Source organism: Acomys minous, assembly GCF_964271855.1.
Source record: "Acomys minous genome assembly, chromosome: 9".
Taxonomy (NCBI): Eukaryota; Metazoa; Chordata; class Mammalia; order Rodentia; family Muridae; genus Acomys; species Acomys minous.
This window is the reverse complement of record NC_140490.1, coordinates 4,209,914-4,235,364: the sequence shown is the minus strand read 5'-3', so window position 1 is coordinate 4,235,364 and position 25,451 is coordinate 4,209,914. Positions and strand designations below refer to the sequence as shown.

General features: G+C 42.1%; 1 protein-coding gene across 15 annotated transcripts in view; it reads right to left on the bottom strand.

Annotated features, from left to right (window-relative positions):
- Positions 1-25,451, bottom strand: part of KCNMA1 (potassium calcium-activated channel subfamily M alpha 1) — a 700,634-nt gene that overhangs the window by 23,830 nt on the left and 651,353 nt on the right. For 8 of the 15 annotated variants that reach the window (XM_084794295.1, XM_084794301.1, XM_084794305.1 and 5 more), the window contains 3 exons: positions 20,399-20,512; positions 19,533-19,613; positions 14,437-14,567 (listed from right to left, as the gene is read on the bottom strand). In XM_084794295.1, the coding sequence (XP_084650421.1) occupies positions 14,437-14,567; positions 19,533-19,613; positions 20,399-20,512 (326 nt within the window). The remainder of the gene's footprint in view (positions 1-14,436; positions 14,568-19,532; positions 19,614-20,398; positions 20,513-25,451) is intronic. The other 7 variants (XM_084794303.1, XM_084794312.1, XM_084794309.1 and 4 more) reach the window with 1 other exon arrangement.

The window sequence follows — 25,451 nt, the reverse complement described above, 5'->3', positions numbered from 1 at the left end:
AAGTAAAAGTGGGACCAACTGAGACAAGGAGTTTCTGTGGAACAGGGAGAGGAGAAGAGGAGAGTAAACCTGAATAAAATTTATTTATATACAAATAGGTGAAACTGTCAAAAAAAGAAAACAAAAACATTAACAAGGAACATAAAGGAAAAATTCAACAGCTAATATATACTATTTTAGGATAGATGAGCAGATGTTTTCATCCTTATGACCAGGAGCAAAAAGGAATTGTTTTCATGACTTCTATCTTAAATTGCCCTGTAGGTTCTAGCTAATCAGGAAGAAATTTTTAAAACATGCATGTTGGAAAACAATGAAGATTATCTGCACTCACAGGTGGTATGGCACTGTATAAAGAAAATCCCAAGGAACCCATTCAAACGATTATAAGTAATAAGAGTTCAGGACAATTTCAGGATACAAAACCAACATACAAAAAGCAAATTTTTATGCACTTTCTATAAAGAAGAAACACTTAATAAAGAAACTCTGCTTTTAACAGCATTGAAAACAATAAAATGCTTAAGAAGACATTTGTTAAAGGAGCTTAATGGTTTGTACACTGAAAGCTATCCAACATTACAAAAGATATGAGTGAAATCCAAATAAAAAGAAGGCTATCCCATGTTCATGGATTGGAAGATAAGAGTAAAAATACCAATAAGACCTTAAACATTACATAGATTCAAAGCATTCCTATCAAAATCGGAGGCCTCTTTTAAGAAAAATAGTGGAAAGTGAGTTTGTGAAATTTCAGGAGACATAAAATGTTTTATCAATCATATAAAAAGCAACTATAACTAAATTTGGAGGAGTCCCAGCCTCTGACTTCAGCCTATGCTGTAAACACTGGCTTTATAGCTGACAAATAGGCCAATGGAATAGAACTGAACATCTAGAAATGAGCTCGTAGAGCTGCCATCTGCTGACTTTCACTGAGGATATCAGAAAGCTTCACTAAGAAAGAATCACATATTTAATAAACAGTTGCAATAACTGAGCACATGCAAAAAATATTGGATCTACTCTTCATGTCATATACAAAACTTAAGTGAATCAAAAATGTAAATGTTTCAGCTAAAACTATAGACTGGTCAGAAGAAAAAATAGTGGAAAATCTTCATCTTTGATAATTCTCTGATATAAGACAGTAAAATCATAAGCTACACAAGAAAACTTGTTAATTTGTATCTTGTAATATTGTAAAATTATGCATTGGAGGCCACTATGTAGAAAGTGAAAATCCTCTGGAGAACTGGAGAACTGGAGTATTATTGCAGAGTAATTTATCTTATAAGAGTATAGTACGCAGTGTTTAAAAATCCTCAATAACACAACAACCAAAAGGCAATAAACCTGAAAAATAGAAAAAGGATGAGGCTTCAGAAGAAGGAAGACAAACGATCAAGAGACATAAAGAAGCTCAGCGTCAGCAGCCATAAGGGCAACAAAAGTCAAAATCATCTTTACCCAACTGGATGGCTGTGATAAAGCAAGAGAAAACTGGTGAGAATGTGAAGAAACTTCCAGAAGGACATTAAGTGATCCCAACCACTGGAAAGCAGTCTTGAAGATCCTTAGTGGTTAAACTTTGTTTACCACAGGACCCAGCAACCCTACCTGAGTATATTTGAGAGAAATGAAATAGATATCAGAACAAAACCTCGTACAGAGAGATCCATAATGCCACCATGTGCCACAGACAAAAGGACTGAAAACAAATAAAATGGAATCAACTAGTGAAAGTGGCGTAACCATGGAATCAATACTATTTGTGTTTAAAAAAATAGAGTACTAATACATGCTACAACATGAATGAACCATAAAAATAAAGTGATTCCATTTCCATGAAACACCCAGAAGTAGTAGTTCTAAACAGATGTGGTGTAAGTGTCGGTTGATGCCCAGGGCTGAGTAGCCAAAGTCGTAAAAGAAATGAGGATAGACTTCTCTCAGAAGCTACGAGAATGTTCTAAAAGGGGTCCTTGGGGATGTTTACATATGCTAAAAAAACCATAAAATTGTATACTTGAGTGAGTTTTATGGTCTATTAATATTCCAATAAAACACTTCTTAAAAGAACTGGTTAAAAGATAATTACATGGTTAAAAGATAATTATGTTTGTAATTGCTAATTTCTTATCTGTGGAGTAGTAAGCTGTAAAACTGAAAGGTGTGTAAGTATACTCATACACATGCATACATGCACTTGTGTACACATGCACCCCCACAAACACACATGTGTATGCACACCTACATGTACACACATACAAACACACACACATATGTTCAGTGATGGGAAGTACATGTTTTATTGTCCTTCAAAAGCCAACAGAACATGATAAATACTGAAAACAGAGGTGGACATGATAAAACATTAGTGTCCACATGTTAAAGGTATAAAAATAATTCAATTCAAGAAGCTAAAACAGGAAAGTATTTCACATTAGAACAACCTGTCCGTGGACACTGGGGACTGACTTTCACACAAACTCTGGTGCCCCATATTTGGCCATGTCCCCTTGATGGGGAGGCCCAATGGCACTCGGAGGAAGGATAGCAGACTACCAAGAAGAGACTTGATACCCTAGCATCATATTCAGGGGGAGGAAGTCCCCTGCAGTCACAGTCATAGGGAAGGGGAATGGGGTGAAAGTGGGAGGGAGGGAGGAATGGGAGGATGCATGGGATGGGATAGCAAATGAGATGTAATGGGATAGCAAATGAAATGAATGATTTCATTTTTCAATAAAAAAAAAGATCCATCTTTAAAAAAAAACCTGCCCTGAAGCACAACACGAGGCTAAGCAGAAGACCCAAGGCTTCACCAAAGAAACAAGACCAACACCAAGCCCTGTAGCCAGTGAATATTTGAATTTGACTTACTAAATGGTAAAGGAAAGTGACCAGCAACACTGCTCTCAGAAAAAAGGTACAAAATTAGATAAACATAAAAGAAATGTCAACTAAGTTTGAAAGGACACCTCTGTGCCAGGAATTCTATAGACTAGGAAACTGTCAATCAACCAAATGTGTGAAAACAACAGGAGTGCTTCAGACCTTTAAGGGCTGAAGAATGTATTCACTTCATTTTTAACAATTATTTTATTTTAGATTGCGTGGGTGCGGGTATGCAATAAGGAGTCGGTGGATGTGAGTACAGGTGCCTGTGGAGGCTGTAAGAGGCTGCCTAATGCCCTGGATCCGGAGCCACGGGCGATTCTGAGCTGCCTCACTAAGGTGCTAGGAACCAAACTTAGGTCATCTGCAAGAGCAGTAGGCAGCTCTTAACTGCTGCATCATCTCTCCAGCCTGCTAGTCACTTCATTGGCTTTCTTAATTATAATTTATTATCATTATTATTATTATTATTATTATTATTATTATTATTATTATTAACTTTAAAAGGTGCCTATTTGGTTGAAAAATGCTGGAGAGGTGTATCAAGACATAGGACATTAAAGTGCTGCCATGAGGCTGCAGAGACAGCTCAGTCAATGTGACACCTGCCACACAAGCTTGAGGATCTGAATTCAGCTCCCCGACGCCCACATAAAAAGCCAGGTATGGTGGCACATGCCTGTAATCCTAGTCCTGGGACAACACCCCGAGACGACCCCAAGACGACCCCGAGACGACCCCGAGACCTCACGGGCCAGACAGGAGTGTGGAATCCTGGTGGTCCAGGGTCAGTTTGAGAGTCTGTCTCAAAAAATAAGGTGAGAAGTAATAGAAGACAACTGATGTTGATGGTTGGCCTTGCACGCGCAGATACACACACATGTACAAATGTGCACACACAAAAGGATGTCCTACTTGCTACTTAAAAGCTGAGTACAAGAGTCAAAATTAATTCTGGGAAGAAAAATAACAACATAAAATCATCTATTAGTACAATGTCATTAAAATGGATTCTAAAGTCAGCACAATGAGACAGAAGGGTGGAAAAAGGAAATAATGACATTAAAACTGGTTGTATAAGGAAAAAGCAAGAGAAGTCAGAGATTCCTAGATATTAATACTTAAGATATAGGTTGTCAGTATATGTATACAGGGGGCCATGAAACAGTAACTACAGCTAAATAGCGAACTGAGTGTTTACAAGTTTAAGCATCATAGACATAATAAGCATTTAAATTTGAATTTACACCGAAAGATGGATGATAAAAAGTAATCATAGAATCAAGCAAAAACTATAATAATAATGGAGGACTACAGATAGGATTATATGTATATATATCTGCACATAATCATCTAAAGTTTATAAAAATACATAGATTTTCTAGATGTATTATAAAACAAAATTAATGCCCAATTAATGTTTGATAAGAAATAAATAAGACAACAAAATATACTTTAAGAAATTTTCTGAAATATGTGCAGATAACTTTACAGTGATAATAGCTAATATTTACAAAAAAAATTTTTTTTTTTTGGTTTTTCGAGACAGGGTTTCTCTGTGTAGCCTTGGCTATCCTAGACTTGCTTTGTAGACCAGGCTGACCTCGGACTCATAGCAATCTGCCTGCTTCTGCCTCCCGAGTGCTGGGAATATCCAATGTTTCAGAGGAACCTCTAAATTAGTGGTTCTCAACATTCCTAAAACTTCCACCCTTTAAGGCAGGTCCTCACATTGTGATGACCCCTCTACCATAAAATTATTTTTGTTGCTATTTCATAGCTGTAATTCTTCTACTGTTATAAATCATAATGTAACTATCTGTTATGTAGGATATCTGATATGCTACCCCTTTGGGGGTCATGACCCATGGGTTGAGAACTGCAGCTCTAAATATATTGACTGTCTAGCAGCAGATCAAGATAGAAACGCAGCTTAGAATAGAGACTATTTAATATTAATGGATATTTCAAGGATATGACATGCCTAAAATATGTCATAAGTAAGCCTAAAAATATAGAAGCAGATTAAAGACAAAATAATTGCAATGAATAAAGCTATGCTATAAATGGCTATTTTTTTAAAAATTGTGTTTTCCTAAGATGAGAAGCATGATGAAATATGAAGTCATAAGACAATGAAATAGCAAGAGGATATTTAATAAATTGATGAGTCTAAAAATAGTGCCTTAAAAATATACCACTGATGAATATGACAAGATCAGAAGTTAGAAGGAGAGTATCATGCAAGGTATATAAAGTAATTAATTCCAATATTCTGGAAGTTCTCTTTAATACCAGTCCCTGGACATGAATAATGGTAGATTTTTGGGGCTTGCGGGGTTATTCAATGGCTAAAAGCACTTACTGCTCCCCCACAGGACCTAAGCTGGGGTCCAATCACCCACACCTCTAAAGGCACCTGCACTCACATGCACATGCCCGCACACAATAACACGCACGTGTTCCTAATTTAAAAATGAGTAATTCTTTTAGGAAGAATTGATTTTGTTTTGAAGTGTGGCTAATTATCTGCAGAAAAACAGATTGTTCAGAAAACAGGCAGGCTGCTGAGTTTGCCCCGGCAAGCTAAGATTGAGCTGCACTGACCTGCAGGTCCCTCATGGACCTCAAAGGACAACTGGGTACACTATGTGACTTTTGGAAAGAGCTTTATAATATTTCCTCTCAAGTATTACATCAAGCTTTTTCTGACCACTGTCCATAGGAGTTGAAATTACGCCAACAAGAATAGGATGCCAAATTTATAGTCCAGTGGTTATAAATATTAAGTTATGGGATTGGATTAACAAATATAGCCACTGTCACTGCTTTTTGTAAAATTAACTTTTACTGGGGCCCAGAAATGCTCATTTGTTTACATGATACCCTCAGTTACTTCAGGATGACAATAGCCAAGGCAAGCAGCCGTGCCTGAGACTATGGATCTTCCGAGGGGAAAAGCCTGGCCACCCAGGCATCTACAGGAGGATTGGCTGGTGCCGTCCAGGAGTCAGCATGCATCACTGGACAAAGAGGATTTCTCCACAGGTGGGCTTGGAGGAAGATGGCTATGCAGAAATGCTATACAACAGCATAACCATGTACCCTGTACATATAGTAACCTGCTTCCAGAAGATTATGGGATGGCAAGAGTACATATTGGTATAAAAAAAATAAGTAGAATCTAAAAAGCACTGGTATTCAAAAATCATTTTAAAAACACATACCCAAACAGAGAGATACATCTGGATTTTATAAAAATAAAATAAAATAAATTCTTGATCTGAAAATTCTTCCATTTTATTTATTTCATAGATTTTCTACTGTGGAAATGTTTATTTTAAATTCTAAAAGAGAGCCGGGCACAGTGGCACAAACCTATAATTCCAGCACTCAGGAGGCAGAGACAGGTAGTTCTCTGAGTTCGAGGCCAGCCTGATCTACAGAGCGAGTCTAGCACAGCCAATGCTACACAGAGAAACCCTGTCTCAAAAAACAAACAAACAAAGAAACAAACAAACAAAACTTCTAAAAGAGAAAAAAACATATCATTAAATAATTACATTAAAAACACAGCTAATTTATTTATTTATTTTGATAGTTCTTTCTACAGCAAGAAGTCTTTAAGAATAATGAAATTATCACAAAAAAATAACATATATTTACATGACACCCTATAAATTAAAATATATGTTTAAAACTATCATAAACACAGTTAAAAGTCCTCAAGGGAAAATGACAACACAGAACACCACAGTGCATGAGCTGGAATTTGCACACTCAACATGGGAGTGTGTGGGTACCCTTGCTCTTGGACTATAATCAGGAAATATGATCATGAGCTTTGCAAATGTTCATATCTGCTCAAAACCCAGTAGCTTTGCCTCAAAGAAATATAGTTACTTGTTCCAAGACTCATGAGCAAAATGTTTGACCTTTAGGTGTTACAAGTTCTGTCTGGAATGCTCCCCAAAGGCCTACATGTGGTCTCCACCTTGGCCCTATGGAGAGGTTGTGGAACCCTAACAGATGGGGCCTGGAGGGGAGTATTCTGGTCCTTGAGAGCACATCCTTAAACAGCATGGTGTAATTTCAGTCTCTTCTTTCTGTCTCAGCTGTCAGAGCCATGAGATGGACCAATGTACCAAATGTGCTGCTACAATAAAGGCCCAAGGCAGCCAGGCCCCCCAGCCACAAGAGGGAAACCTACATCCGTGAGCCTAAATCAATCTTTCTGTTACCTAGATTGATAATTTCAGGTATCATTATAGTGATGCAAAGCTAAGACAAAGGGGTATTATTGTAGCAAAATATTTTAATCTACGCAACAATGGAGTAAATGATTGTGGTATATCCTAAAAGAGAGTGTCATAAAGTTCTATAGAAACTTTGCAAATCGTGACATTTAAAAATGCAACATGCTAAATTCTTTTAATAAAATATTAACTAAAAAGAAAGGATTAACAAAGATTTAAAACTGAAAGTTCTATCTATCTGTCTATCTATCTATCTATCTATCTATCTATCTATCTATCCACCCACCCATCCATGCATCCATGCATCCATCTATCTATCTATCTATCTATCCATCTATCCATCTATCCATCTATCTATCTATCTATCTATCTATCTATCTATCTATCTACCTACCTACCTACCTACTTATCTACCTACCTACATAACTACCTATAAAAATACATACATCTATCTAAAAAGACATATACAAAACATTAAGCACTTTTCTTCAATCGTGGTAATGTGGACCACTTAAATATTTTTCTATGTCCTTGGGTTTCCTAAATTTTCCAATAGGGACATGGCTATCTGTATGTGAAACTGGGGGCCATTTATTTTAAATGAATATGGTAGAGTTACCTTTTAGAATATGGTCAATATGGAAGGGCATTAGTTTAGCTAAATTGTTAGGATTTCACCTCAACAGGAATTCCTCTCAGCATTGAGATGATTTATGCAGAAACACTGTCACTTACTGAGTACCCAATAATCCCTACACCTTGAAGTGGTCTGCAATTGTACATCATCCAGAGACATTGTCCCAAAATAGCCCAACAGTGGTTCACACTTGGAAGCCCAAGACAGGCTTTCACAGGTACTCGGACACTCAGAATCTTTGATCAAGCACTGTAGTGGGGCTTCGTGCTGAGGAAGGGGCAGTTTCAGTATCCGGCGAAAAACAGGCACTGGGGTTCCAAACGCCAACTATCAAAGGCCATGCTTGTAGAAGGCAAAGCAGCCAGAATGCACAGTTATTTCATAAATTAGTGAAAATTCTACCGCTGAGGATGTACCGACTGTGGAGTGACGTTATAACGCATATGTGCAGACCTTTTCTCTCACACTCTTCCGTTCCTCCAGACTTTCCCGTGCCCCACTGTGGACCAACTCCATGGCAAGTGGACAGGGAGCTCATGAGGGATTCATGCATGAAGCCTGTGGATGCAAAGGATCAGCCCACAGACACCCTGCCCAATCCTGTGTCACTTTGGAGGTGGGGAGCAAAAGAGGGGTGAAGTAGAGTGTTGTTTGGTGCCAGCCCTCAGCACGCCTGTGTGGTCTAAAGAAACCAGGGGCCTCTTCTTACTGTGAAGACAAGTGCCCAGCACTTTCTCGGGAAAGCTTCCTTGGCAGTAGAGCAAGCTGCCATCCTGGTTATGAGGTTTTAATTTTTTAAAATTATATTTCTTTGTGTGATGGGGTTGGGCTATGGTGTGCCTGAGGAGGGCAGAGAACAACTTAGAGCAGCTGATTTTCTCTTTCATGTGAGTCCTAGGTATCAAACTAAAGGTCAGTATGTTTGACACCAAGTATATTTGCCTCTAACCCATCTTACCCTGCCCTACGGTTTAGTCTTTAATCTCTTCTTGGCTACTTAATAGCTATGATAACGGGAAGGTTGCCCAAGATCCCTATGGCTTGGACCCCTCGTCCACATAGCAGGGAAGAAACAGAAATATACAAATTTATAGACTGATGTTAAAGACGCTAACGGGTGTGGTTTCCAATAATGCACCTAGAACTCAATGACTTGTAGCTTATACGAAAGACCAGCCAACTCAGAGCGCAGCCAATTTAGAATACATGACCCCGTGTTCTCAGCTCTAACAGGGAGGGCGGCCTTCAGTCGAGTGTGAGGTCCCCTCAACCGCTATCACTGGGCGAGTCTCTGGTCCTGTAAAGACACACAGCAAAACCGCGAAGAGCTGCAGGAAGAACCAAGGGATGGTGGAAGGAAAAGTTGAACCCGCAGCGCCACCTAGCCTAACGTGGGCTGGCCCTTCGCCTGTGCCACGCTGCCTCACTTGCGCATCTTCCTCTTTCTATTTTTTTTTTAAAGTATAATTACTGGAGCTTGTGTTTCACAGTTAATGCTGTCAAGCCTTTTAAACTAATTGGTCTTTTATAGAAAATTTAACTGAAAATTAACACATCTTTTAATAACATTGCCTTAACTCTAATGGCACTCTGCCTTTCGTCTATAATTGCACTAAAATTGTCATTTTCCATGTCATATCTGCCATTTTTTTTTATTTGCTAGTTTTCATGGTGTGGGTTTTTATTTTTAGTTATTTTCTTTCAAGAGCAACGAGAACTGTTTCAATTATTTTCTCCGGATCTGCCTTGCCTGGTGCAGCAGCAAGGGGTATGTTCTCGGGGCCAGCGCAACCCCCGGCTGTTTGCTGCTCAGACACAACACTGCTGCTTGCCCATCTGCCTTGGCTGCACCTGTGGACTGTCTGTCTGCTTGTGAGCAGAAGAAATAGAGGCTCTTGGATGGAGTATAAGATATGACTCATGAGCAGTAAATTGCTGGCATCTCTGGGATGGCACTGGCCTATCCTGTGCTGACAGCTCAGCCTTCAGCATAAGGCTCACCCACGGTTTGACGCCTCAGGAAGTTACAGTATAGACAGAAAGGCAGGTGGGGTGAACCTTTGGCTCAGATGTATATATTATTATCCAGTCTTACTAACACAAATATAGTTATTTCTGACACCAAGAGACCAGTTCATACCAGACGTGAAAACACAGAACATCTCTCTTGTAGACTTCTGACTCATCTATCCGTATAGCTCATGAATCTTAACATTTCTAAAGCAGTGGTTTCCAACCTGTCTAATGCTGCCACCCTTCCAATATGGCTCCTCATTGTGGTGACTCCAACCATAACATCATTTTTAGCTGCTACTTCTCAACTGTAATTTTGTTATTGATATAAATTGCAATGTGTGTTTTTCAATCTGTATTTTTCCAGTGGTTTTAGGCAACTCCTGTGATAGGGCCATTCGACCCCCAAAGGAATCTTCACCCAAAGGATGAGAACCACTGTTGTGTGCAGGAGAGAGAATGAGTAATCAGACACATGCATACATATGTACATACATGTAAATAAGAAACCTATGGCTCTGTTTCTGAAGCCACATGTGTCTTCGTGTTGAAAGACCTTCTTATCCAGTGACCACAAAAGCACAAGGGGTTGTTGACGTCACACTTAGTTAACGATTGGTCTCAAATGATTCCCAAACAATGGGAAAAAATGAAGAAGGGCTGGTGGCGAATCAGAACTGGAAGCCTCAGGTCTACTCAGTGACCTCATACCACACTGTCCCAGTTACTTCACTGCTTAACATCTACTGTCCTTATTTGACATTATTCATCTGTTCCTACAGTTATTACCTCTAGATGATCTAAGCAGAAAGAAAATGTGAACAGTAGGAGGTCATGGCCCGTGGTTTTCTTTCTATCCTGAATGCGTAGCATGGGGAATAATGTCTGTTAGTTAAGGGGTGTTAAGTAAATGTATTGGTTAAGAACAATAACTTCAATACAGCTTTAGAGGTCTGGTCATATGGTAACTAATGCATGATGACTTTATAACCATGACCATGGCCTCATATGGACAGGCTAGGGGACATGTGTGAGTATTATTCCCATTTTAAAGATGACAAAAATAAAGCCAGAGAGATTTAGGGTCCATAGCCAGTAAACTAGTATGACTAGTGAGCCAGTGTCATATCGTCTCATTCCAGGTGTCTAGGTAGAAGTGGAATTAGGACTGGGATTTAGAAGTAGTGAAACTGGGTGAAAGAGAAATCTGAAGATTCGCACACCGCTCTAAAAACATATTCTTCCTTCCTTTCATTCTGTGTGTGTGTGTGTGAGAGAGAGAGAGAGAGAGAGAGAGAGAGAGAGAGAGAGAGAGAGAGAGAGAGAGAGGGACAATCTAGAATCATTCTGAAAACTTCATTTCTCAATTGAATTCTTCCTCCTACTGGCACATATCCATACATCCATAAGGACAATTATTTCTCCCATCATGGTGTCTCTGTGGTAGACCTGTTGAATGGAGCCACAAGGCTGCTTCTGACACAGCCCTAACAATTCCAGGAAGGTCCACAATGAATAAAAAATTATTCTTTCGTCCAAGTAGTAACAGCAGGAGTTGAGTGATGAGAAGCAGTTATCAGGTAATGTGGATTCCTTGAATAAATGGCAACTTGGGGAGTATTGCTAGGAAAGGGGATCACTGACATCCAGAGAGACTCATGAAGGTGTTATGATGGCGTCTGTAGAGGGATATTGGGGTTACCTCTTATCTCTGTTCTTGCTGTTCGGAGGAACCTCACTGTAGCTGTTCCTAGGTACAGCCTTGGTAATTGACTGGTCTTACTTATTTTAGTAAATGAAGGCTGGGGTGGAACACAAAGAAATCACTGATAATACTTTGTCAAAAGGTCTGAATCTAATTGAGTCTGTTGAGCCAGACCTCAACTTAAGTTTTTTTCACCCTAGACAATAGAGTGAAGTGTGGAATAATTTGGCCAGGATTTTGATTGATGACTTGAAAAGGCACTGTCAATGGGCCTCTTGGTCTGCCTTGAATAAAGCTGGCTTATTCACACGATGGTCTGAAAGATCAGACCATAACACTGAAGTGGGTCACATAGTTCCAGGCCCTCAGTAACTAATGCTGCTGCTGCTAAGTATGAGGAAAAGATGCTAGGTTCCAGGAACACTTTTCTCCAGGGTAGAATGTAAAAGAAACAATGCTTCCAGGCTATCACATCTATATGGCCCAAGCCACTTGCTCCTAAACACTTCAATTAGGTACCAAAAGAGACTGGTGATGACCTTTGAAAATTGTTATTAGAATTTAGTTTGCTTCTCATCTGAGTTTCTGAGAAGTGCCTAGAGAAGCCATCAGGGGTTAGTTTTACAACGCATACTCAGATGTACCCTGCCTCCCTGTCATGTGGCCCACCTCCGTGCTGTTCCTCATATGCCTCTGTGTCTATGGAGAAGTTTCAGTCGCATCACTTGGAATTCGCACCGACTTCATGGGTGTCTGACGCGCCCATCTGTACACCTTCACTATTACAGAGTTCTCAGTAACTTATAAAAAGATACCCTTTACAAATGACATGTCTGGTCCTACCTGGAGCACATAGACTGTCTATGAATAAACACAAATGTCATAAATTTTCATTTAAAAAACTCTTCCAGTATTTACAAGTTCTGAAGGAAAAAACTCTATTAACAGCTTTCTTGCCTTTTAGTAATATCAGAGTTCTAAAATCTCTGGAATTGAGATCAGAATTAAATGACATTTCTAAAGAGACAGAATCTAGCTTCCCACAGAGAACCTGGTGCCTTACTGAACTTAATCATGTAATGCCTATTGCCCTTTTCAGCTTGCTGAAGCGTTTGTATAAACTGTGCCAACATCACCAGCAGCTCTAAGATCAGTAACAGTATCCCAGGAAACCAGGATCAGTAACAGTATCCCAGGAAACCAGGATCAGTAACAGTATCCCAGGAAGCCAGGATCAGTAACAGTATCCCAGGAAACCAGGATCAGTAGCAGTATCCCAGGAAACCAGGATCAGTAGCAGTATCCCAGGAAACCAGGATCAGTTATAGTATCCCAGGAAACCAGGATCAGTAACAGTATCCCAGGAAACCAGGATCAGTAATAGTATCCCAGGAAACCAGGATCAGTAATAGTATCCCAGGAAACCAGGATCAGTAACAGTATCCCAGGAAACCAGGATCAGTAACAGTATCCCAGGAAACCAGGAGGGCCCTCTAGAGGACCCACTGATTCTTCTTATTGGCTTGAAAAGCCACCAGTCAACCTTAATTCAGATGAACATTATTCCACAATTATTCTTAAAGCCATAATTATGATATTTCACTAAGGTCTGCTTACATCTGCACCACACTTGGTAATACAGAATAACCTAAATTTGTCTCTAAAGGCCCCATGTCTTCCTCGTTCCTCACACAGTAATCCTTCGGGGATTTCTTTTAATGAATAGATGATAATAATGCATAATTAGCATATAAGTCGCTTAACACAATCAAGAGAACAACCTTCTTAAGCAATGTGAAAATATATGTATGGAAAATGCGCTCGGAGTTTATGTTTCCAGGTTAATGTGCTCAATAAAACTCTATTCCATGGGTTCTACAAAGCTCAGTTTTTATCCAGCCCACAAGCCCGTTTTCACAAGTTGTGAATTTGACTATCTCAAAATGAAGAGCATCTCCCAACCGGTAAAGACACTGTTGAGAATGATTCCCAGCACCTGCTGTGGCCCGTTCGTTCTCAATGTCTGCTGTCGTCTGTTGCTGCAGTGAACACTACTGCACTACTATGCTGGAATCCACTCTTAATTGTTACATATTGGCAGGTGGGTTAGAAAAAACATGGGAAAGCAACTGGATTGACCACCTGATACACATCAAATCACTAAATGAAACAGAAATACTTCTGATGTCTTGATCAACAGCTCCTTTTCGTTAGCATCATTCTGTCTCTGCCTTTCAACAGGGATGAGTCATACACCTGTTCCTCACTGAAGCACAACTCTTTTAGTGGCAGGTAGGGACTTGGGTGTGACCCGTGGCACACTGTCATTCCTACTTTCTGTTCACATTCAGGCTGTCCCCAAATGCTCCCAGTTTTATCCATGAATACTTAACCCCACCCACCTGCCTGCATTCATATCAGCACTGCCCTCCCTGCAGCAAGAAGAGATGCTGACATGGACACCAGCCCCAACCTTGCCTGCCCAAGCCATCTCTAGCAGACAAGGCAACTGCTTTCAGACATGAACCTACCCACATCACTCTACAGCATGAAGTGGACTCAAACCACAAACATGGCTTTCTATGGCCTTCCTGCCCCTTCCTCACCGTAGCTCTGCTTCCTTTGTCTTCCCCGGGAGAGGCTCACATCTTGGTAGGAGATATTTATTTCCTTAAGGAGTGTTCCTCTTATCCTCCAAAGCAGGCCATAGCTTTCCCTGTCTTCCCTGCATGTTGGGGAATTTATAATCATTTACTTGGCTGATTGATAAATATTGGTGCCTTTTCTAGAGAGAAAGGTTTACGAATGTCCGCTCTTTGCCATGCACAGCTTGAGCTCTTTCCAGTGTCTCCTCCTACTTTGGAGATGGCCTGTGGGTGCTCACGCCACCGCTTGAGTGGAGAGAAAGCAGCTAGGCAACTCACCGCACTCATGAGCGAGTCCAGGACGCTGACGGCGAATGCTGTCCCACATGCAAAGGGCTGCGTGAGGTACAGCTCTGTGTCAGGGTCATCGTCATCGTCTTGGTCCAAAAACTGAACATTAGTATCGTTCACTGGAAAAGGCATAAAATAAATATTAGCACTGAAGACTATACACAGGTGAGTGACTGGCTGAGAGACACTGAAGTTACTGCAGAAGAAAAAAGCATGGCAGAAGCTGTTGGTGGCCCTTGGGGTTAGCCAGGTCTGGCACACAAGGGCCTGCTCCTCCAGGATTGCTTTAACTTCTAAGACTTGGAAAGCAATGAGGTCAACCATGTTTGCTCCCTGGCAACTGCTAAGGACTGGCAGGTTGATGGTGTTGACCAGTCCTTTGTGGCAGTTTTAGACTCATGGCCAAGAAACCCTCTAGGGCATTTTTTTGGCAGCCAAGTCCTTTGCGAGATGGACATAATTTGATGATGAGTAGACATGCTGGGATGGTAAAGTTAGGCGCAAAGAAAAGAAAGCAACTCAGTCAGAAGGAAAAGCAATGGACCAGAAACACAGCAAGGGCGAGTGGCAAGGAATTCACCCTCAGGCAGGACCCACAGCTCGCCCCAAGGATGGGTCTGGGTAGCACCTGGCCTGTCTGGCCTCTGAACCCAGTCCCATACCTAAAGGTTCTACTGGACACTCAGGAATGGATCCTGGATGCCTCCTGATGTTTTCAGACTTTCTCTGCAAATCTCCCTATGCTCTCTTTCCCCTTCTGAACAGCTTTGTCTTCTTTGTGTCCTAGAAGACGTGACGATGGTGAGGCGCCTTCCTTTACTGTCCTCTGAAAAGCCCCCAAGGGCTCTTCCTGCATACATCCACAGACTAACGACTTGTGTCCCTCGGATGCCTTTAACTTATAAAAAATTAAGCGATGAATTAACTTTTATTCCTATCTTGGCTTGAGCAGGCAATAAGGCGAAGTGTGGAGAGTTGGGGAGAGGTGTGATTTCTGGAATAATTAAGGTCGTTTTAGGAGGAGAAGAGATGAGGTTTCCTTTGAATCTATCTGCAGCTAATTCTCTTTCCTGGAGTTATTGTTTTAATTTTTTAAAGGGACTTTCTTGACAACTTTCCTTTAAAAAACAACAATTTAAAAAGTCCCTTTTGTTTATTGCATGAGTTAGAATAAATGATAATAGGATAAAAGGCTAGGTGTGGAATTATTTTTAAATGGCATCATCTTTTCCCTGGAGAATGACTCTAATGGAGGCAAAGCTTTGCTGTGATTTTTCCAAATTTGATCACATTTGGGTCCCAGTTGTCTCAGTAGCGAAGTGAATTGCACAACAGTGGGCAAAAGTCTCCAGTTGGTTTCATCACCAACTTCTTTGGCAAATGGTCCCACAGCTAAGTTAGTCTCAGTGTACAATGGAGAAAGTATACACTCTCACAAGAGGTAGCTCAGAGACTCCAGGAGACTAGACTTGATGAGTTTGATCTAGGACCCAGGGCATGACGTGCGCTGGATAAACGGAGGCTGGGGTCCCAATTGTCTCTCAATCCATTACATTATAGGAATGCCCAGCCTCTCTCTCTCGTCTCCTCTCAGAAACGCTAAAGGTTTACTTATGACCCTGCAAATGGGCCTGTTAAATTGACTTATGATAGGCCCTAAGCAGCCTCCATAGCTATTTCATGTTTGACTGAAAGTGTCTTCGTATGTCCTGAACTCCATGTGGAAATGTCATAGCATTCTTGTGTAATAGGGAGCTTGAGATCAGCCAATCAAGAGTGGTTTAGTGTCCAAACTAGATTCAAATAAGACGGGCTCCACCTGTAGCCCAGCCAGGCTGTCTCTGGGCACCATTCTCCTCTCTTACACTTTACTTCCTTTTCTTTGGAGATACATCCTGCTCTCATAGTGGACCAAATATGAGGAACCCTATTGCTATTGGTCCCTGCCCTACTCTAGAATTATAAATAAAGCAGCTTAAGGTTTCTAAACCAGGCAGTGAGAGATGGCTCCACAATTAAGAACTCTTGCCGTTCCTGCAAAGAACCTGTGTTAGCTTCCTAGCCTCAGGGAACCTGACATGCTGCAAATAGGCATACACAAAATAAATTAATAAATATTTCTTCAAAAATTTAAAAACCAGGTTTGTCATAATTTTGCCTTATCTTTTGTCTGTCTCTGTCTGTCTCTGTCTCCGTCTCCCTCCCTCCCTCCCTCCCTCCTTCCCTCCCTCCCTCCCTCCCTCCTTCCCTCCCTCCCTCTCTCCGTCCCCTCCACTGTGTCTCATATATCCTAGGTTGGCTTCACACTCACTATGTAGTGGAGGATCAGGCCGACCTTCTGCTCCTTCCCTACTACCTCTGCAGTGCAGGGATTATGGGTGTTGACTACCACGCCCAGTTTATGGAGCACTAGGGATTGAACCCAGGGCTTTGTTAATGCTAAGCAAGTACTCTGTGTCAACTAACTAAACCCCAAATATATTTGGCTGTCTTCTGATATTCTAAAAGTACGTTGTAAAGGTCACAGTATTTCTACTCTGGGGATCAGAAAAACCACATGCATTAGGATATGGCTTTATTCATTGACAACAGCATCTGATGGTGCTTTGCACCATCATTTTAACTGGGACAGTGTCTCTTCTTTCTGTGTGAGGAGTAGGGATGAGATGGTGTCACGCTTGTGCGGCCCCGAGTAGAAGAAACAACTCGGGGTACCCAGTGGTCTAAGGGTGTAGGCTACTGAGAGAAGTCAAAGCAAGAGCTTCTCACTGTTGAACCTAGGATCCCCAGTCTTAGAAAGATAATAGCTGTCCCCCTGCCCACTCCCCAGAATAGCAACTACATGCGAAATAAGATGTAACAAAGACATTGCCCCACAATGTACGTGACTAGATACAGTTGGAAAGAAGTGTGTTAAATAGACTCAAATAAAGTTCTTTTTCATGGAAGCTTCAGGAGCCTTTGTCATGGGAATATTGGGATGGATGAAGACTGGAATATTCTACAGTCTAAAAATGTATTGGCCTTCATTGCCTCTGTCTTTGTGTGTGTTCACGTGTATATGTGTTCCTGTATGTATGTGTTCATGTGTGTATGTGTTCATGTGTGTATGTGTTCATGCATGTGCGTGTTCATGTGTGTGTGCATATGGAAGGTAGAGGTTAACATAGTTGTCTTCCTCAACTACTTCCTGCATTATTTTCTGAGGCAAGGCTCTCTCAACTGAATCTGGAGCTTACCAATTCAGCTAGACTACCTGGCCAGCAAGCCTCAGGGATCCTTCCAGCTGTGTCACCAAGGGCTGGAATTACAAGATGTGCACTGCCATGCTCAGCTTGGATGTGCATGCTGGGGATCAGCACTCAGGTCCTCGGGATGGCACAGCAGGCACTTTACCCCATGCAGATCTCCCCCATCCAGTCTCTGCATCTTTTAAGGGGCATATGGCTGGAGTGATATAACAGCACACGTCCCAGGGCAGGTGACAAATAGTGAATATTTGCAGGGGTGAAGTCGGAGAAGGGGGTGGTCTGAGGATAGGGGTGTAGCTACCAGAGAAACCAGCCTTAAAAGTAGAAAGAAGAAGTGGCCTGAACTCTAACCATGAGGGGAAAAAAATCTGCGAGGTGTGTGTCACAGACCTGAAAACCAAACTGTGCCTTGTATCTGAAGCCCCAAGCTTTCTGCTTTCTCTTTCCACTAGTCAAGAACTAGGGTACTCTAGCCCGTCAATAGCACATGGATGCCAAACAGAAAAAGAAATTCTTGGCATGCGTGCTTTGGGAAAGCTGCTGTAGGTATCTGTCGTGAAGCTGTTTGGATGACTTTTCCAAACAGTAGTCTGGGTCACATGGGCTTCCTTGGTCTTTTACGGCCCCATGGTTTTAAGAAGAGCGATGGAGAAACCCAGGCTTTTAGCCAACAACGCTAAACATGAAAAAGACACCTTTCCTATTGTTGGAAACAGAAAATAGTGTGATACTCCTTGACCTGAGTGAGTTTGTCCTGATAAATAGCTCTGTCCAAGAACAAGGCAGGGCTGCATGGCGGACAATTTATTCCTTCGTTTCTAGACACCTCACAAGCAAGATTACTGTGTTAAAAGCTTCCTCTCTTATTTTGAAATATATTTGGGGGACAGGAAAATGGAGTGCTCATTTCATTTGTGAGTCCTGTGGAGGCAGGTGCTCCCCACCCCTCCTCCCAGGTCTCTGCCAAGAAGCCCTTTGTTGTGTCTATTTAGAAGATCAATCTCCAGTTCTGAGAGCCGCTGCTGATGGGTGCCCTTCGTGGGTTATTAACCAAGTCATGGGGAACCATGGAAGGGCCTGACAAATGCAGTCATGACCAGGGGCCTTTATCTTCAAGATAAATCCACTGTGAGGCTCCCAGGGAGGGCTTTGGGCCGGCAGAGCCGGGGTCAGAGTAGAGGGCTGCCAGCCTGTTCCGCACCCTTCTCGGAATCTGGCTTTAGGAAGAAAAGATCCCCTGGGAACCAGCTGCTTTTTATGGCTTCAGAAGCAGAACTTCTAAGAAAGGGCCTAGTAGGGGGGAAAAAAGGCAAATAAAGTCAGAATAAAGAAAAATAAACAGCTGGAGGGAAGGCACTGTCTAGGATTTCTTATCTTAAAATTTTTATATTTCTCCTTTGACTTCCTCTGAGAGCTGTGAAGACATGTCAGTCAAACTGACAGCGTGGTGGAAGAGGGGTCTAGGAAAGGGGCTGAGGAGAGGGGGCACATGTGGGATTTTAAACCGAGAGAGGGAGAAAGGCTTGGGCCACAGAAAATGAATTAAAGTGCAGGTGCCTTGGCAGCTCCTGCCAGGTCAGGTGGGTGTGATCAAAGCTTTACTGATGCTGTGTGGGGAAAAAAATCATTAAGAAAGGCCAGAACAAGACAGTCGATTCCAACCAGAGCCACAAATAAAACACATTCAAAGCAGTGCCATGGGGTAGCCTTTCTGTTACAGCCAGCGAAATGAAGGGGGGGGGGAGGGGGGGGGAGGGGAGCCAATGAGAGTTGGAAACACTGAGATCAGAACAAAAGAAAATACTGATGTCAAGGAAGACAAAAGCTTCTTACCCAACTCCGTTATCATTAGAATGTGCGTCCCACTGTTTTTTTCCTGATTGACTGATACCAAAGGCAACTTGCCCGGTTTTGCTAATTGGATAAGGTATTTAAGGGTCAGGGAGAGGGAGTGGAGGAAAGTGCAGAGAAAAAGAAAAGAGTGAGGGAACAACAGAGGAGGCATTCTCAAGCTAAGACAATAGAGGCTTTATTGTCTCAGGGGGAAGAGCCGTCTGGGAGTTTTATGACTTCACACAGGCCACCAGAGAATGGCATGGGCAGGCCGGAAGTTGGATTCTATTGGCTACAGATTATAGCATTTAAACACCCACTCTGCCCCCCTCCCATTCATATTTTGGCCATTTATTGAAAATGACCTTTGGCAAGAATCTCAACTAAGACAGGGCCAAAGTGGAGATGCTACATAGTAGAGCAAACAACGATTTGACCCAGTTCTGAAAGGGGATCCATTCTCAGATGGAATCGGCTTGGACCTGAGGTTCTGGGCAGGGATTCAACTGTGGGAGCTTCTGAAACACAGCACTCAGAAGACACACGTAGGGCAAGAAGCTGCCAGGAGAACCCTTGCCGCTTTCCTTCCCCCTTCCCAAATGGATGCCCCGATTTCAAAGTCATCCTCATGCTCCTTTGAAAACAGTAGCCAGAAGGGAGGAAACTGTCTATTTGCCTCTCAGGAAAGATAGAACAGTTTCTCCTTCAAATATCCCGCCATAACTATCCTCACCTTTGCTCTTCCATCTCAAGTCCCATAGCAACCTATGATGCCTAAAAAGCTAAAGAACAGGCCAACCTCCTTATATTCTCCAGGGTCTCAAGGACACAACACCCACCCCCCTGAGCTGACAATGACCCCCTACCGAGTTCTGTGATGATGGGGATATTGACCCCTGTTGTGATGGACGGCTGGCGCAGCATCCCATGCACTGGGCTGTTGTCAGGTGACGATCTGTCCATCCCAGGAGGTGTGAATCCTAGTGGGAAGAAATTCAGAGAAGTGGAAAATCTGGAAATGATAAAAGTACGGTATATATACACAGAACCCTCACAATACAGTGTACATGTTATTGACAGGTCACAAAGTAACGGGATAAACTCTGAGCAGTTATTTTGGGTTTTTTTGTTTGTTTGTTTGCTTGCTTGTTTTTAGGACATTATAAGAAAACACTTGAAACAATTCTAACTTACTCTGATACCTTCCTAAAAATCCAGAGCATATCAATATATAATCAATATATAGTTTCTCCTCTCCTGTCACATTTAACGCTGTGTCTAGTTGCCCTTGGATAGGAAGGACTAGGTGACATACAAAATGTTCTTGCTCACGAAAAGAGAGCAAAGAAGCCTACACCACTTTGGCTATATGACTTTGTCTTGTCTTTCTCTTGTCTTTCTCTTCCCAAACCACATCTAACATGGACACATGAGTCACCTTAGAGATGGAGTCGAGGCAGCTGTCTCAGACTTCCCTGACCCATAAAACATTTGCAGTGAAAAACAACAATGGGCTGTTTTAAACCACTGAAATTATTTGCTTCTTGTTACCACAGGTGATCTAAACTTGTCCTAGTCTCTTAAGCCAGCTGATTGCGTCTCCTTCTGCTTGGCGAAGAACTTAGGCCTGGACTTCCACATGGTTTTTTGCCCAGTGAGATGTGAGGGTAAGTCTGCTCCAAGGCTTTCAGCAATTGTCCCTTGTTCTTAAAAAGAAATGCATAGAAGACATCTCTTTTGATTGCCCCTGGGCATTGCTTTACAGGCTTGCAGTTCCAAGACCCATGACAGCATCTTCCAAGAAGGTTGGATATCCAGTGAATACAAAAGTAGCTTGCTGATACTGTCTGAACTGAGTGATAGACTATCCTTGAATTCTTGAGGCAACTAACCTGGTACTACCAAGAAATCACGAGACTTCTGAAAAATGTAAGATTTGAGATGTCAACTTTAGTAAGGGTGAGACTTCCTCCAGGCAAGCCCACTGAGATAAGGATGCAGGCGAAGACACAGAGACAGGAAAGTTCTTTGCATCATGCCTGCATGGGTTAGAAATTTATTTTCCAACTGAAATACACAGCAACTGGAGCTGCCAGCTCTCGGCTATCACTGGCTTTGGTTTGTTTTTTTATTCTCATTTTATTTAATTAAAAATATTTTTGGAGATAAGGTCTTTACTATATGGCCATGGTTAGTCTAGAACTCACTATGTAGACCAGGATGACCTTGAATTTACAAAGATCTACCTGCCTCTGTCTCCTGAGTGCTTGGATTAACGGCATCTGCCCCCACGCTTAAATCTTTGGTTTCTTATTTCTACATGGGTTTACTAATGGATGAGCGATTTACAGGAATAAGGACGCTTGGCTTGGTTTCCAAATGGAAACTCCGAATTGATCATAGGACCACATTTTACAGACAGCCGCCACATAGCAATGGGACAAGGCTGTGCTGACTCTGGCATTTGGGAATGTCAGTTGCTCAAGAATTGCATACCCTGTGGGAGGTTCGTAAGCACAAAGTGCCAGGGGCATGTAAGGTGGCTTTCTCATTTTCTGTTCTCCTTTGTATAAATTCTCTATCAGTTGCTCTACTTTCAGGAAGAATAAGAAGTATTACTTAGTATGCATTCCCTGCTTGCACTTACTTCTTTCTGTAATATTATCACACCTCAAGCAGACCAAGTCACGCTGAGTGAGTTAGCGTTCATTCTTCCTAAACTTTGGAATGTGTCTGTTTTCCAGCCAACCGCATAACCAGGAGCATGCATTTTAAATGTTAGCTGTTTTTTTCCCTTCAAACAGTGAAGGGGAAGAAATAAACTGTTTTCATCAGAAGTTGCATTCAGAAGCATGAAAAATTGCAAGTGACAGCTGTGCAGATTCAGTGGATGTGACGTTTTTGAATTTCTTCGACTTGACAAGTAAACACCTTACATCGGTAACGCTATATGCATAATACATGGCCTGTATTTTGACATCCGTCATCAGTGCTGACTTGAGAAAATATGGGTGTGTTCCTCAAGGAGCAGCACCCATAAAGCGGGCAGAGATACAGGTTGTACAGCGTGGGGAAAGGCGTACTTAGTGCAGAGCCTGCAACGAGCCAGTGCATCCTTTTATTTTATCTTATTTAAAGATTCTATTTTCAGCTGTGAAAAGACTCAATTCCTTTGCATGAAACCTTCATTGGGAAGTGGGGTGCTTGCCTCTCAGGCTTCTTACACATTGCTTTCATATTCCCTTGCCCTCTCCCAAACTGGTTCCATTAGCATCTGCAACCTACACACTGTGATGGGTGGCTAGACACTGCCCCACTGACGTTCTGCCTCTCCTTCATACGTGACCCGAGGACAGGATACTGGTGTTTACAAGAGAACTTCAGACCTACCACACCTCTTCCTATTTTGCTACTTTTCTGCCCTCACATTTTAAAGAAGAAGTTAATATTTAAGAAGTATAGTTCTATTAACACTGAGGCTGGACTAACATTATTTTTTCCCCTCTTTGGGGCCCTAATATAGAAAAAACGATGGTGTGAAGTGCCAGGGTGATGCAGACTCCCCTAAATGACCTTGAAGAGAAGAGAGACCCAGGTGTGTTCCCTCTGAAGGGCTGAGGCAGGAGGATGACTTTCAATGTCATCATTCTGGTCATGGTTGACAGAGAAGCATACGTCAACGATGTTCAGGACTCTGGTCCTTTTATTGTTGGGTTCATTTTACATCTTCATAAGAAACAACATGGGTGTTCTGTTTGTGCAAGCCCAGACATGTAGCACAAACAGCAGGGATCTGCAGCCAGAGACCAGGAAGCCTGGGAAATGCTCCAGCGCGGGAGACAGCCCTTCATTTTGCCAGAAGGAAATATCAAGAACGCCAGTGTCAGAAAGCCAGAATAAGAAACCTCCCTCAGAAAAGATTCTAGGTGTATTTGTGGACTGCCTAGGCTCTTGCTGAGGCCCTTGACTCTTTGGTGTGTTAACACTGTTCTCTGCGCAGTTAGAAATGACTTCCCCAGACTACCTCCTCTCCTTTCAGGGAAGCCCTGTGCCCTCAACGCAGTCCTCACTGGAGGCTGTGACTGGCATGCATCTGTGTTACCCACTGAGCACCCAGCACCACCTTGACCAACACTGTCTTGGGCTGGACACTCTCATTCATGTGCACTGGGAGAACATTAGGCCCCCTGCTTAGCTGGACTTATGTGTAACAGGCCTGACATGTCGAGAAACAAATAAAAGGGGCTAGTTAAGGACATAGCCTTGAAGCTGGGTGTCATAGGTTCAAGTACTGATATTTTCTTTCTCCAAAGTCTGTTAAATTTTTGAGAAATCTTTTTGCTGAGTTATTTTGTTATCTGGATATTTCATGCATGTAATTCTGATTATTCTTCCCAGCACCATTTCTTATCTTCCTTCCATCTTGCTCCATCCTTTTCTAGGATTCATGGCTTTTTGTTTTGTTTTGTGACCCCTTTAGTTTAATGAGGGCCACCTGGATCCAGACCATCCTTTAGAGCTTTGTGAGGCCATCAGGGGCTACACGACCAAAGGCCGTTTCCCTTTCTTACTGAGCCGACCAGAGTGGGAAGCTCAGCAGTGAGGTACAGCTTGAGTCCCTCCTCCACCCGTGGCCGACTCTGCACGGCTCCACTCTTGTACAGACTCGGCACAGGCAATGCGGCTGCCGTGAATCTGGGACTGCACTGGCTGTGTTTTGAGGACCAGGTGTGAGCTCACAGCCCTTCTCATTTTCAGGCTCTCGCCTTCTCTCTGTCCCTTCGTCCACACTGTCCCCTAAGCCTTCGAAAGGATGGTAGACGTAGACGTGACTTGTGTCAGCCTTACAGATATAAGCACGGCACAGCCTGTGTCCTCTCCAAGTTTATGACTCTCCATCTAAACACCAGAAGTATCCTTACACGGGGGATCTATAAGGTTAAAGTGAAATGTGCCACACTGAGGATGAATGATGCCAGCACTCAGAGATGCTGTCCACCAATGCCAAGATTACATTAGGTATTCAACACATACTGGTAGAGAGGCCCGATACCTGTCAAGACCCTTTCCACCAGGTAAAGAGCTGAAAAGCATTTGATAGATTTTTCAATACAAAACAAAACAAAAACTATTCCCACAAGGAAAATATCTTAGAAAGTTAATGAGAAGCCAAGAGTCATAGTGGGTGTTTCTGTTATAAGTAGATCAGTTCTGCAATAATAATAATAATAATAATGACAACAATGATGGGGATAATGATGATGACTAACAACAACAACTACAATAATAATAATTATAAATAATAATAGTAAGAAGAAGAATGCATCCAGAAGAATCCCAGGAAGGAATCTGGATACTGGGAAGGCTGGGATTTGCTTCAGGCTTATAGGAAACTGGTGGCCAGCCTTCACCCAGGAAAGGCTCTTAATTCCAAATAGCAACTACAGACCTCTTCTAGAAACTTCTCTTTTTTCTAGATCTAATCTCTGGATACCTTAAATAGTCGGAAGTCATTTGCTTCTTAGGCTCCTGAAACTGTTTTTCACCATTTTGTGTTCTTTATCTGGCATCTGTATTCTGGCTACATCATCCCTGCTGGACTAAACTAAAAGATCTTCCTCTCTGGATGTTGGTTGTTCCATAGGCTGGACAAAAAAAGGTCTCAACCAGGGAGAGGAAAGGAAGGTGAAGCATCAGTTAGCAAAAATTACAGAGTATTGTACTTCAGTGAGAGTGGCTGGGAATAAAATAATTTGACACAAGTTCTTGGATGGTTCCTGCCAAGAGCTAGGAGTAAAGACAGGAAAATGTAACATCACCAAGGTTTTTATGTATTAAAAAAATCAGTTTCATCCCACACCTAAGGCTCAGGGAGCATTATGGAACAGGGGGTGTGGGGAGACTCTAAGAGCCAGAAGA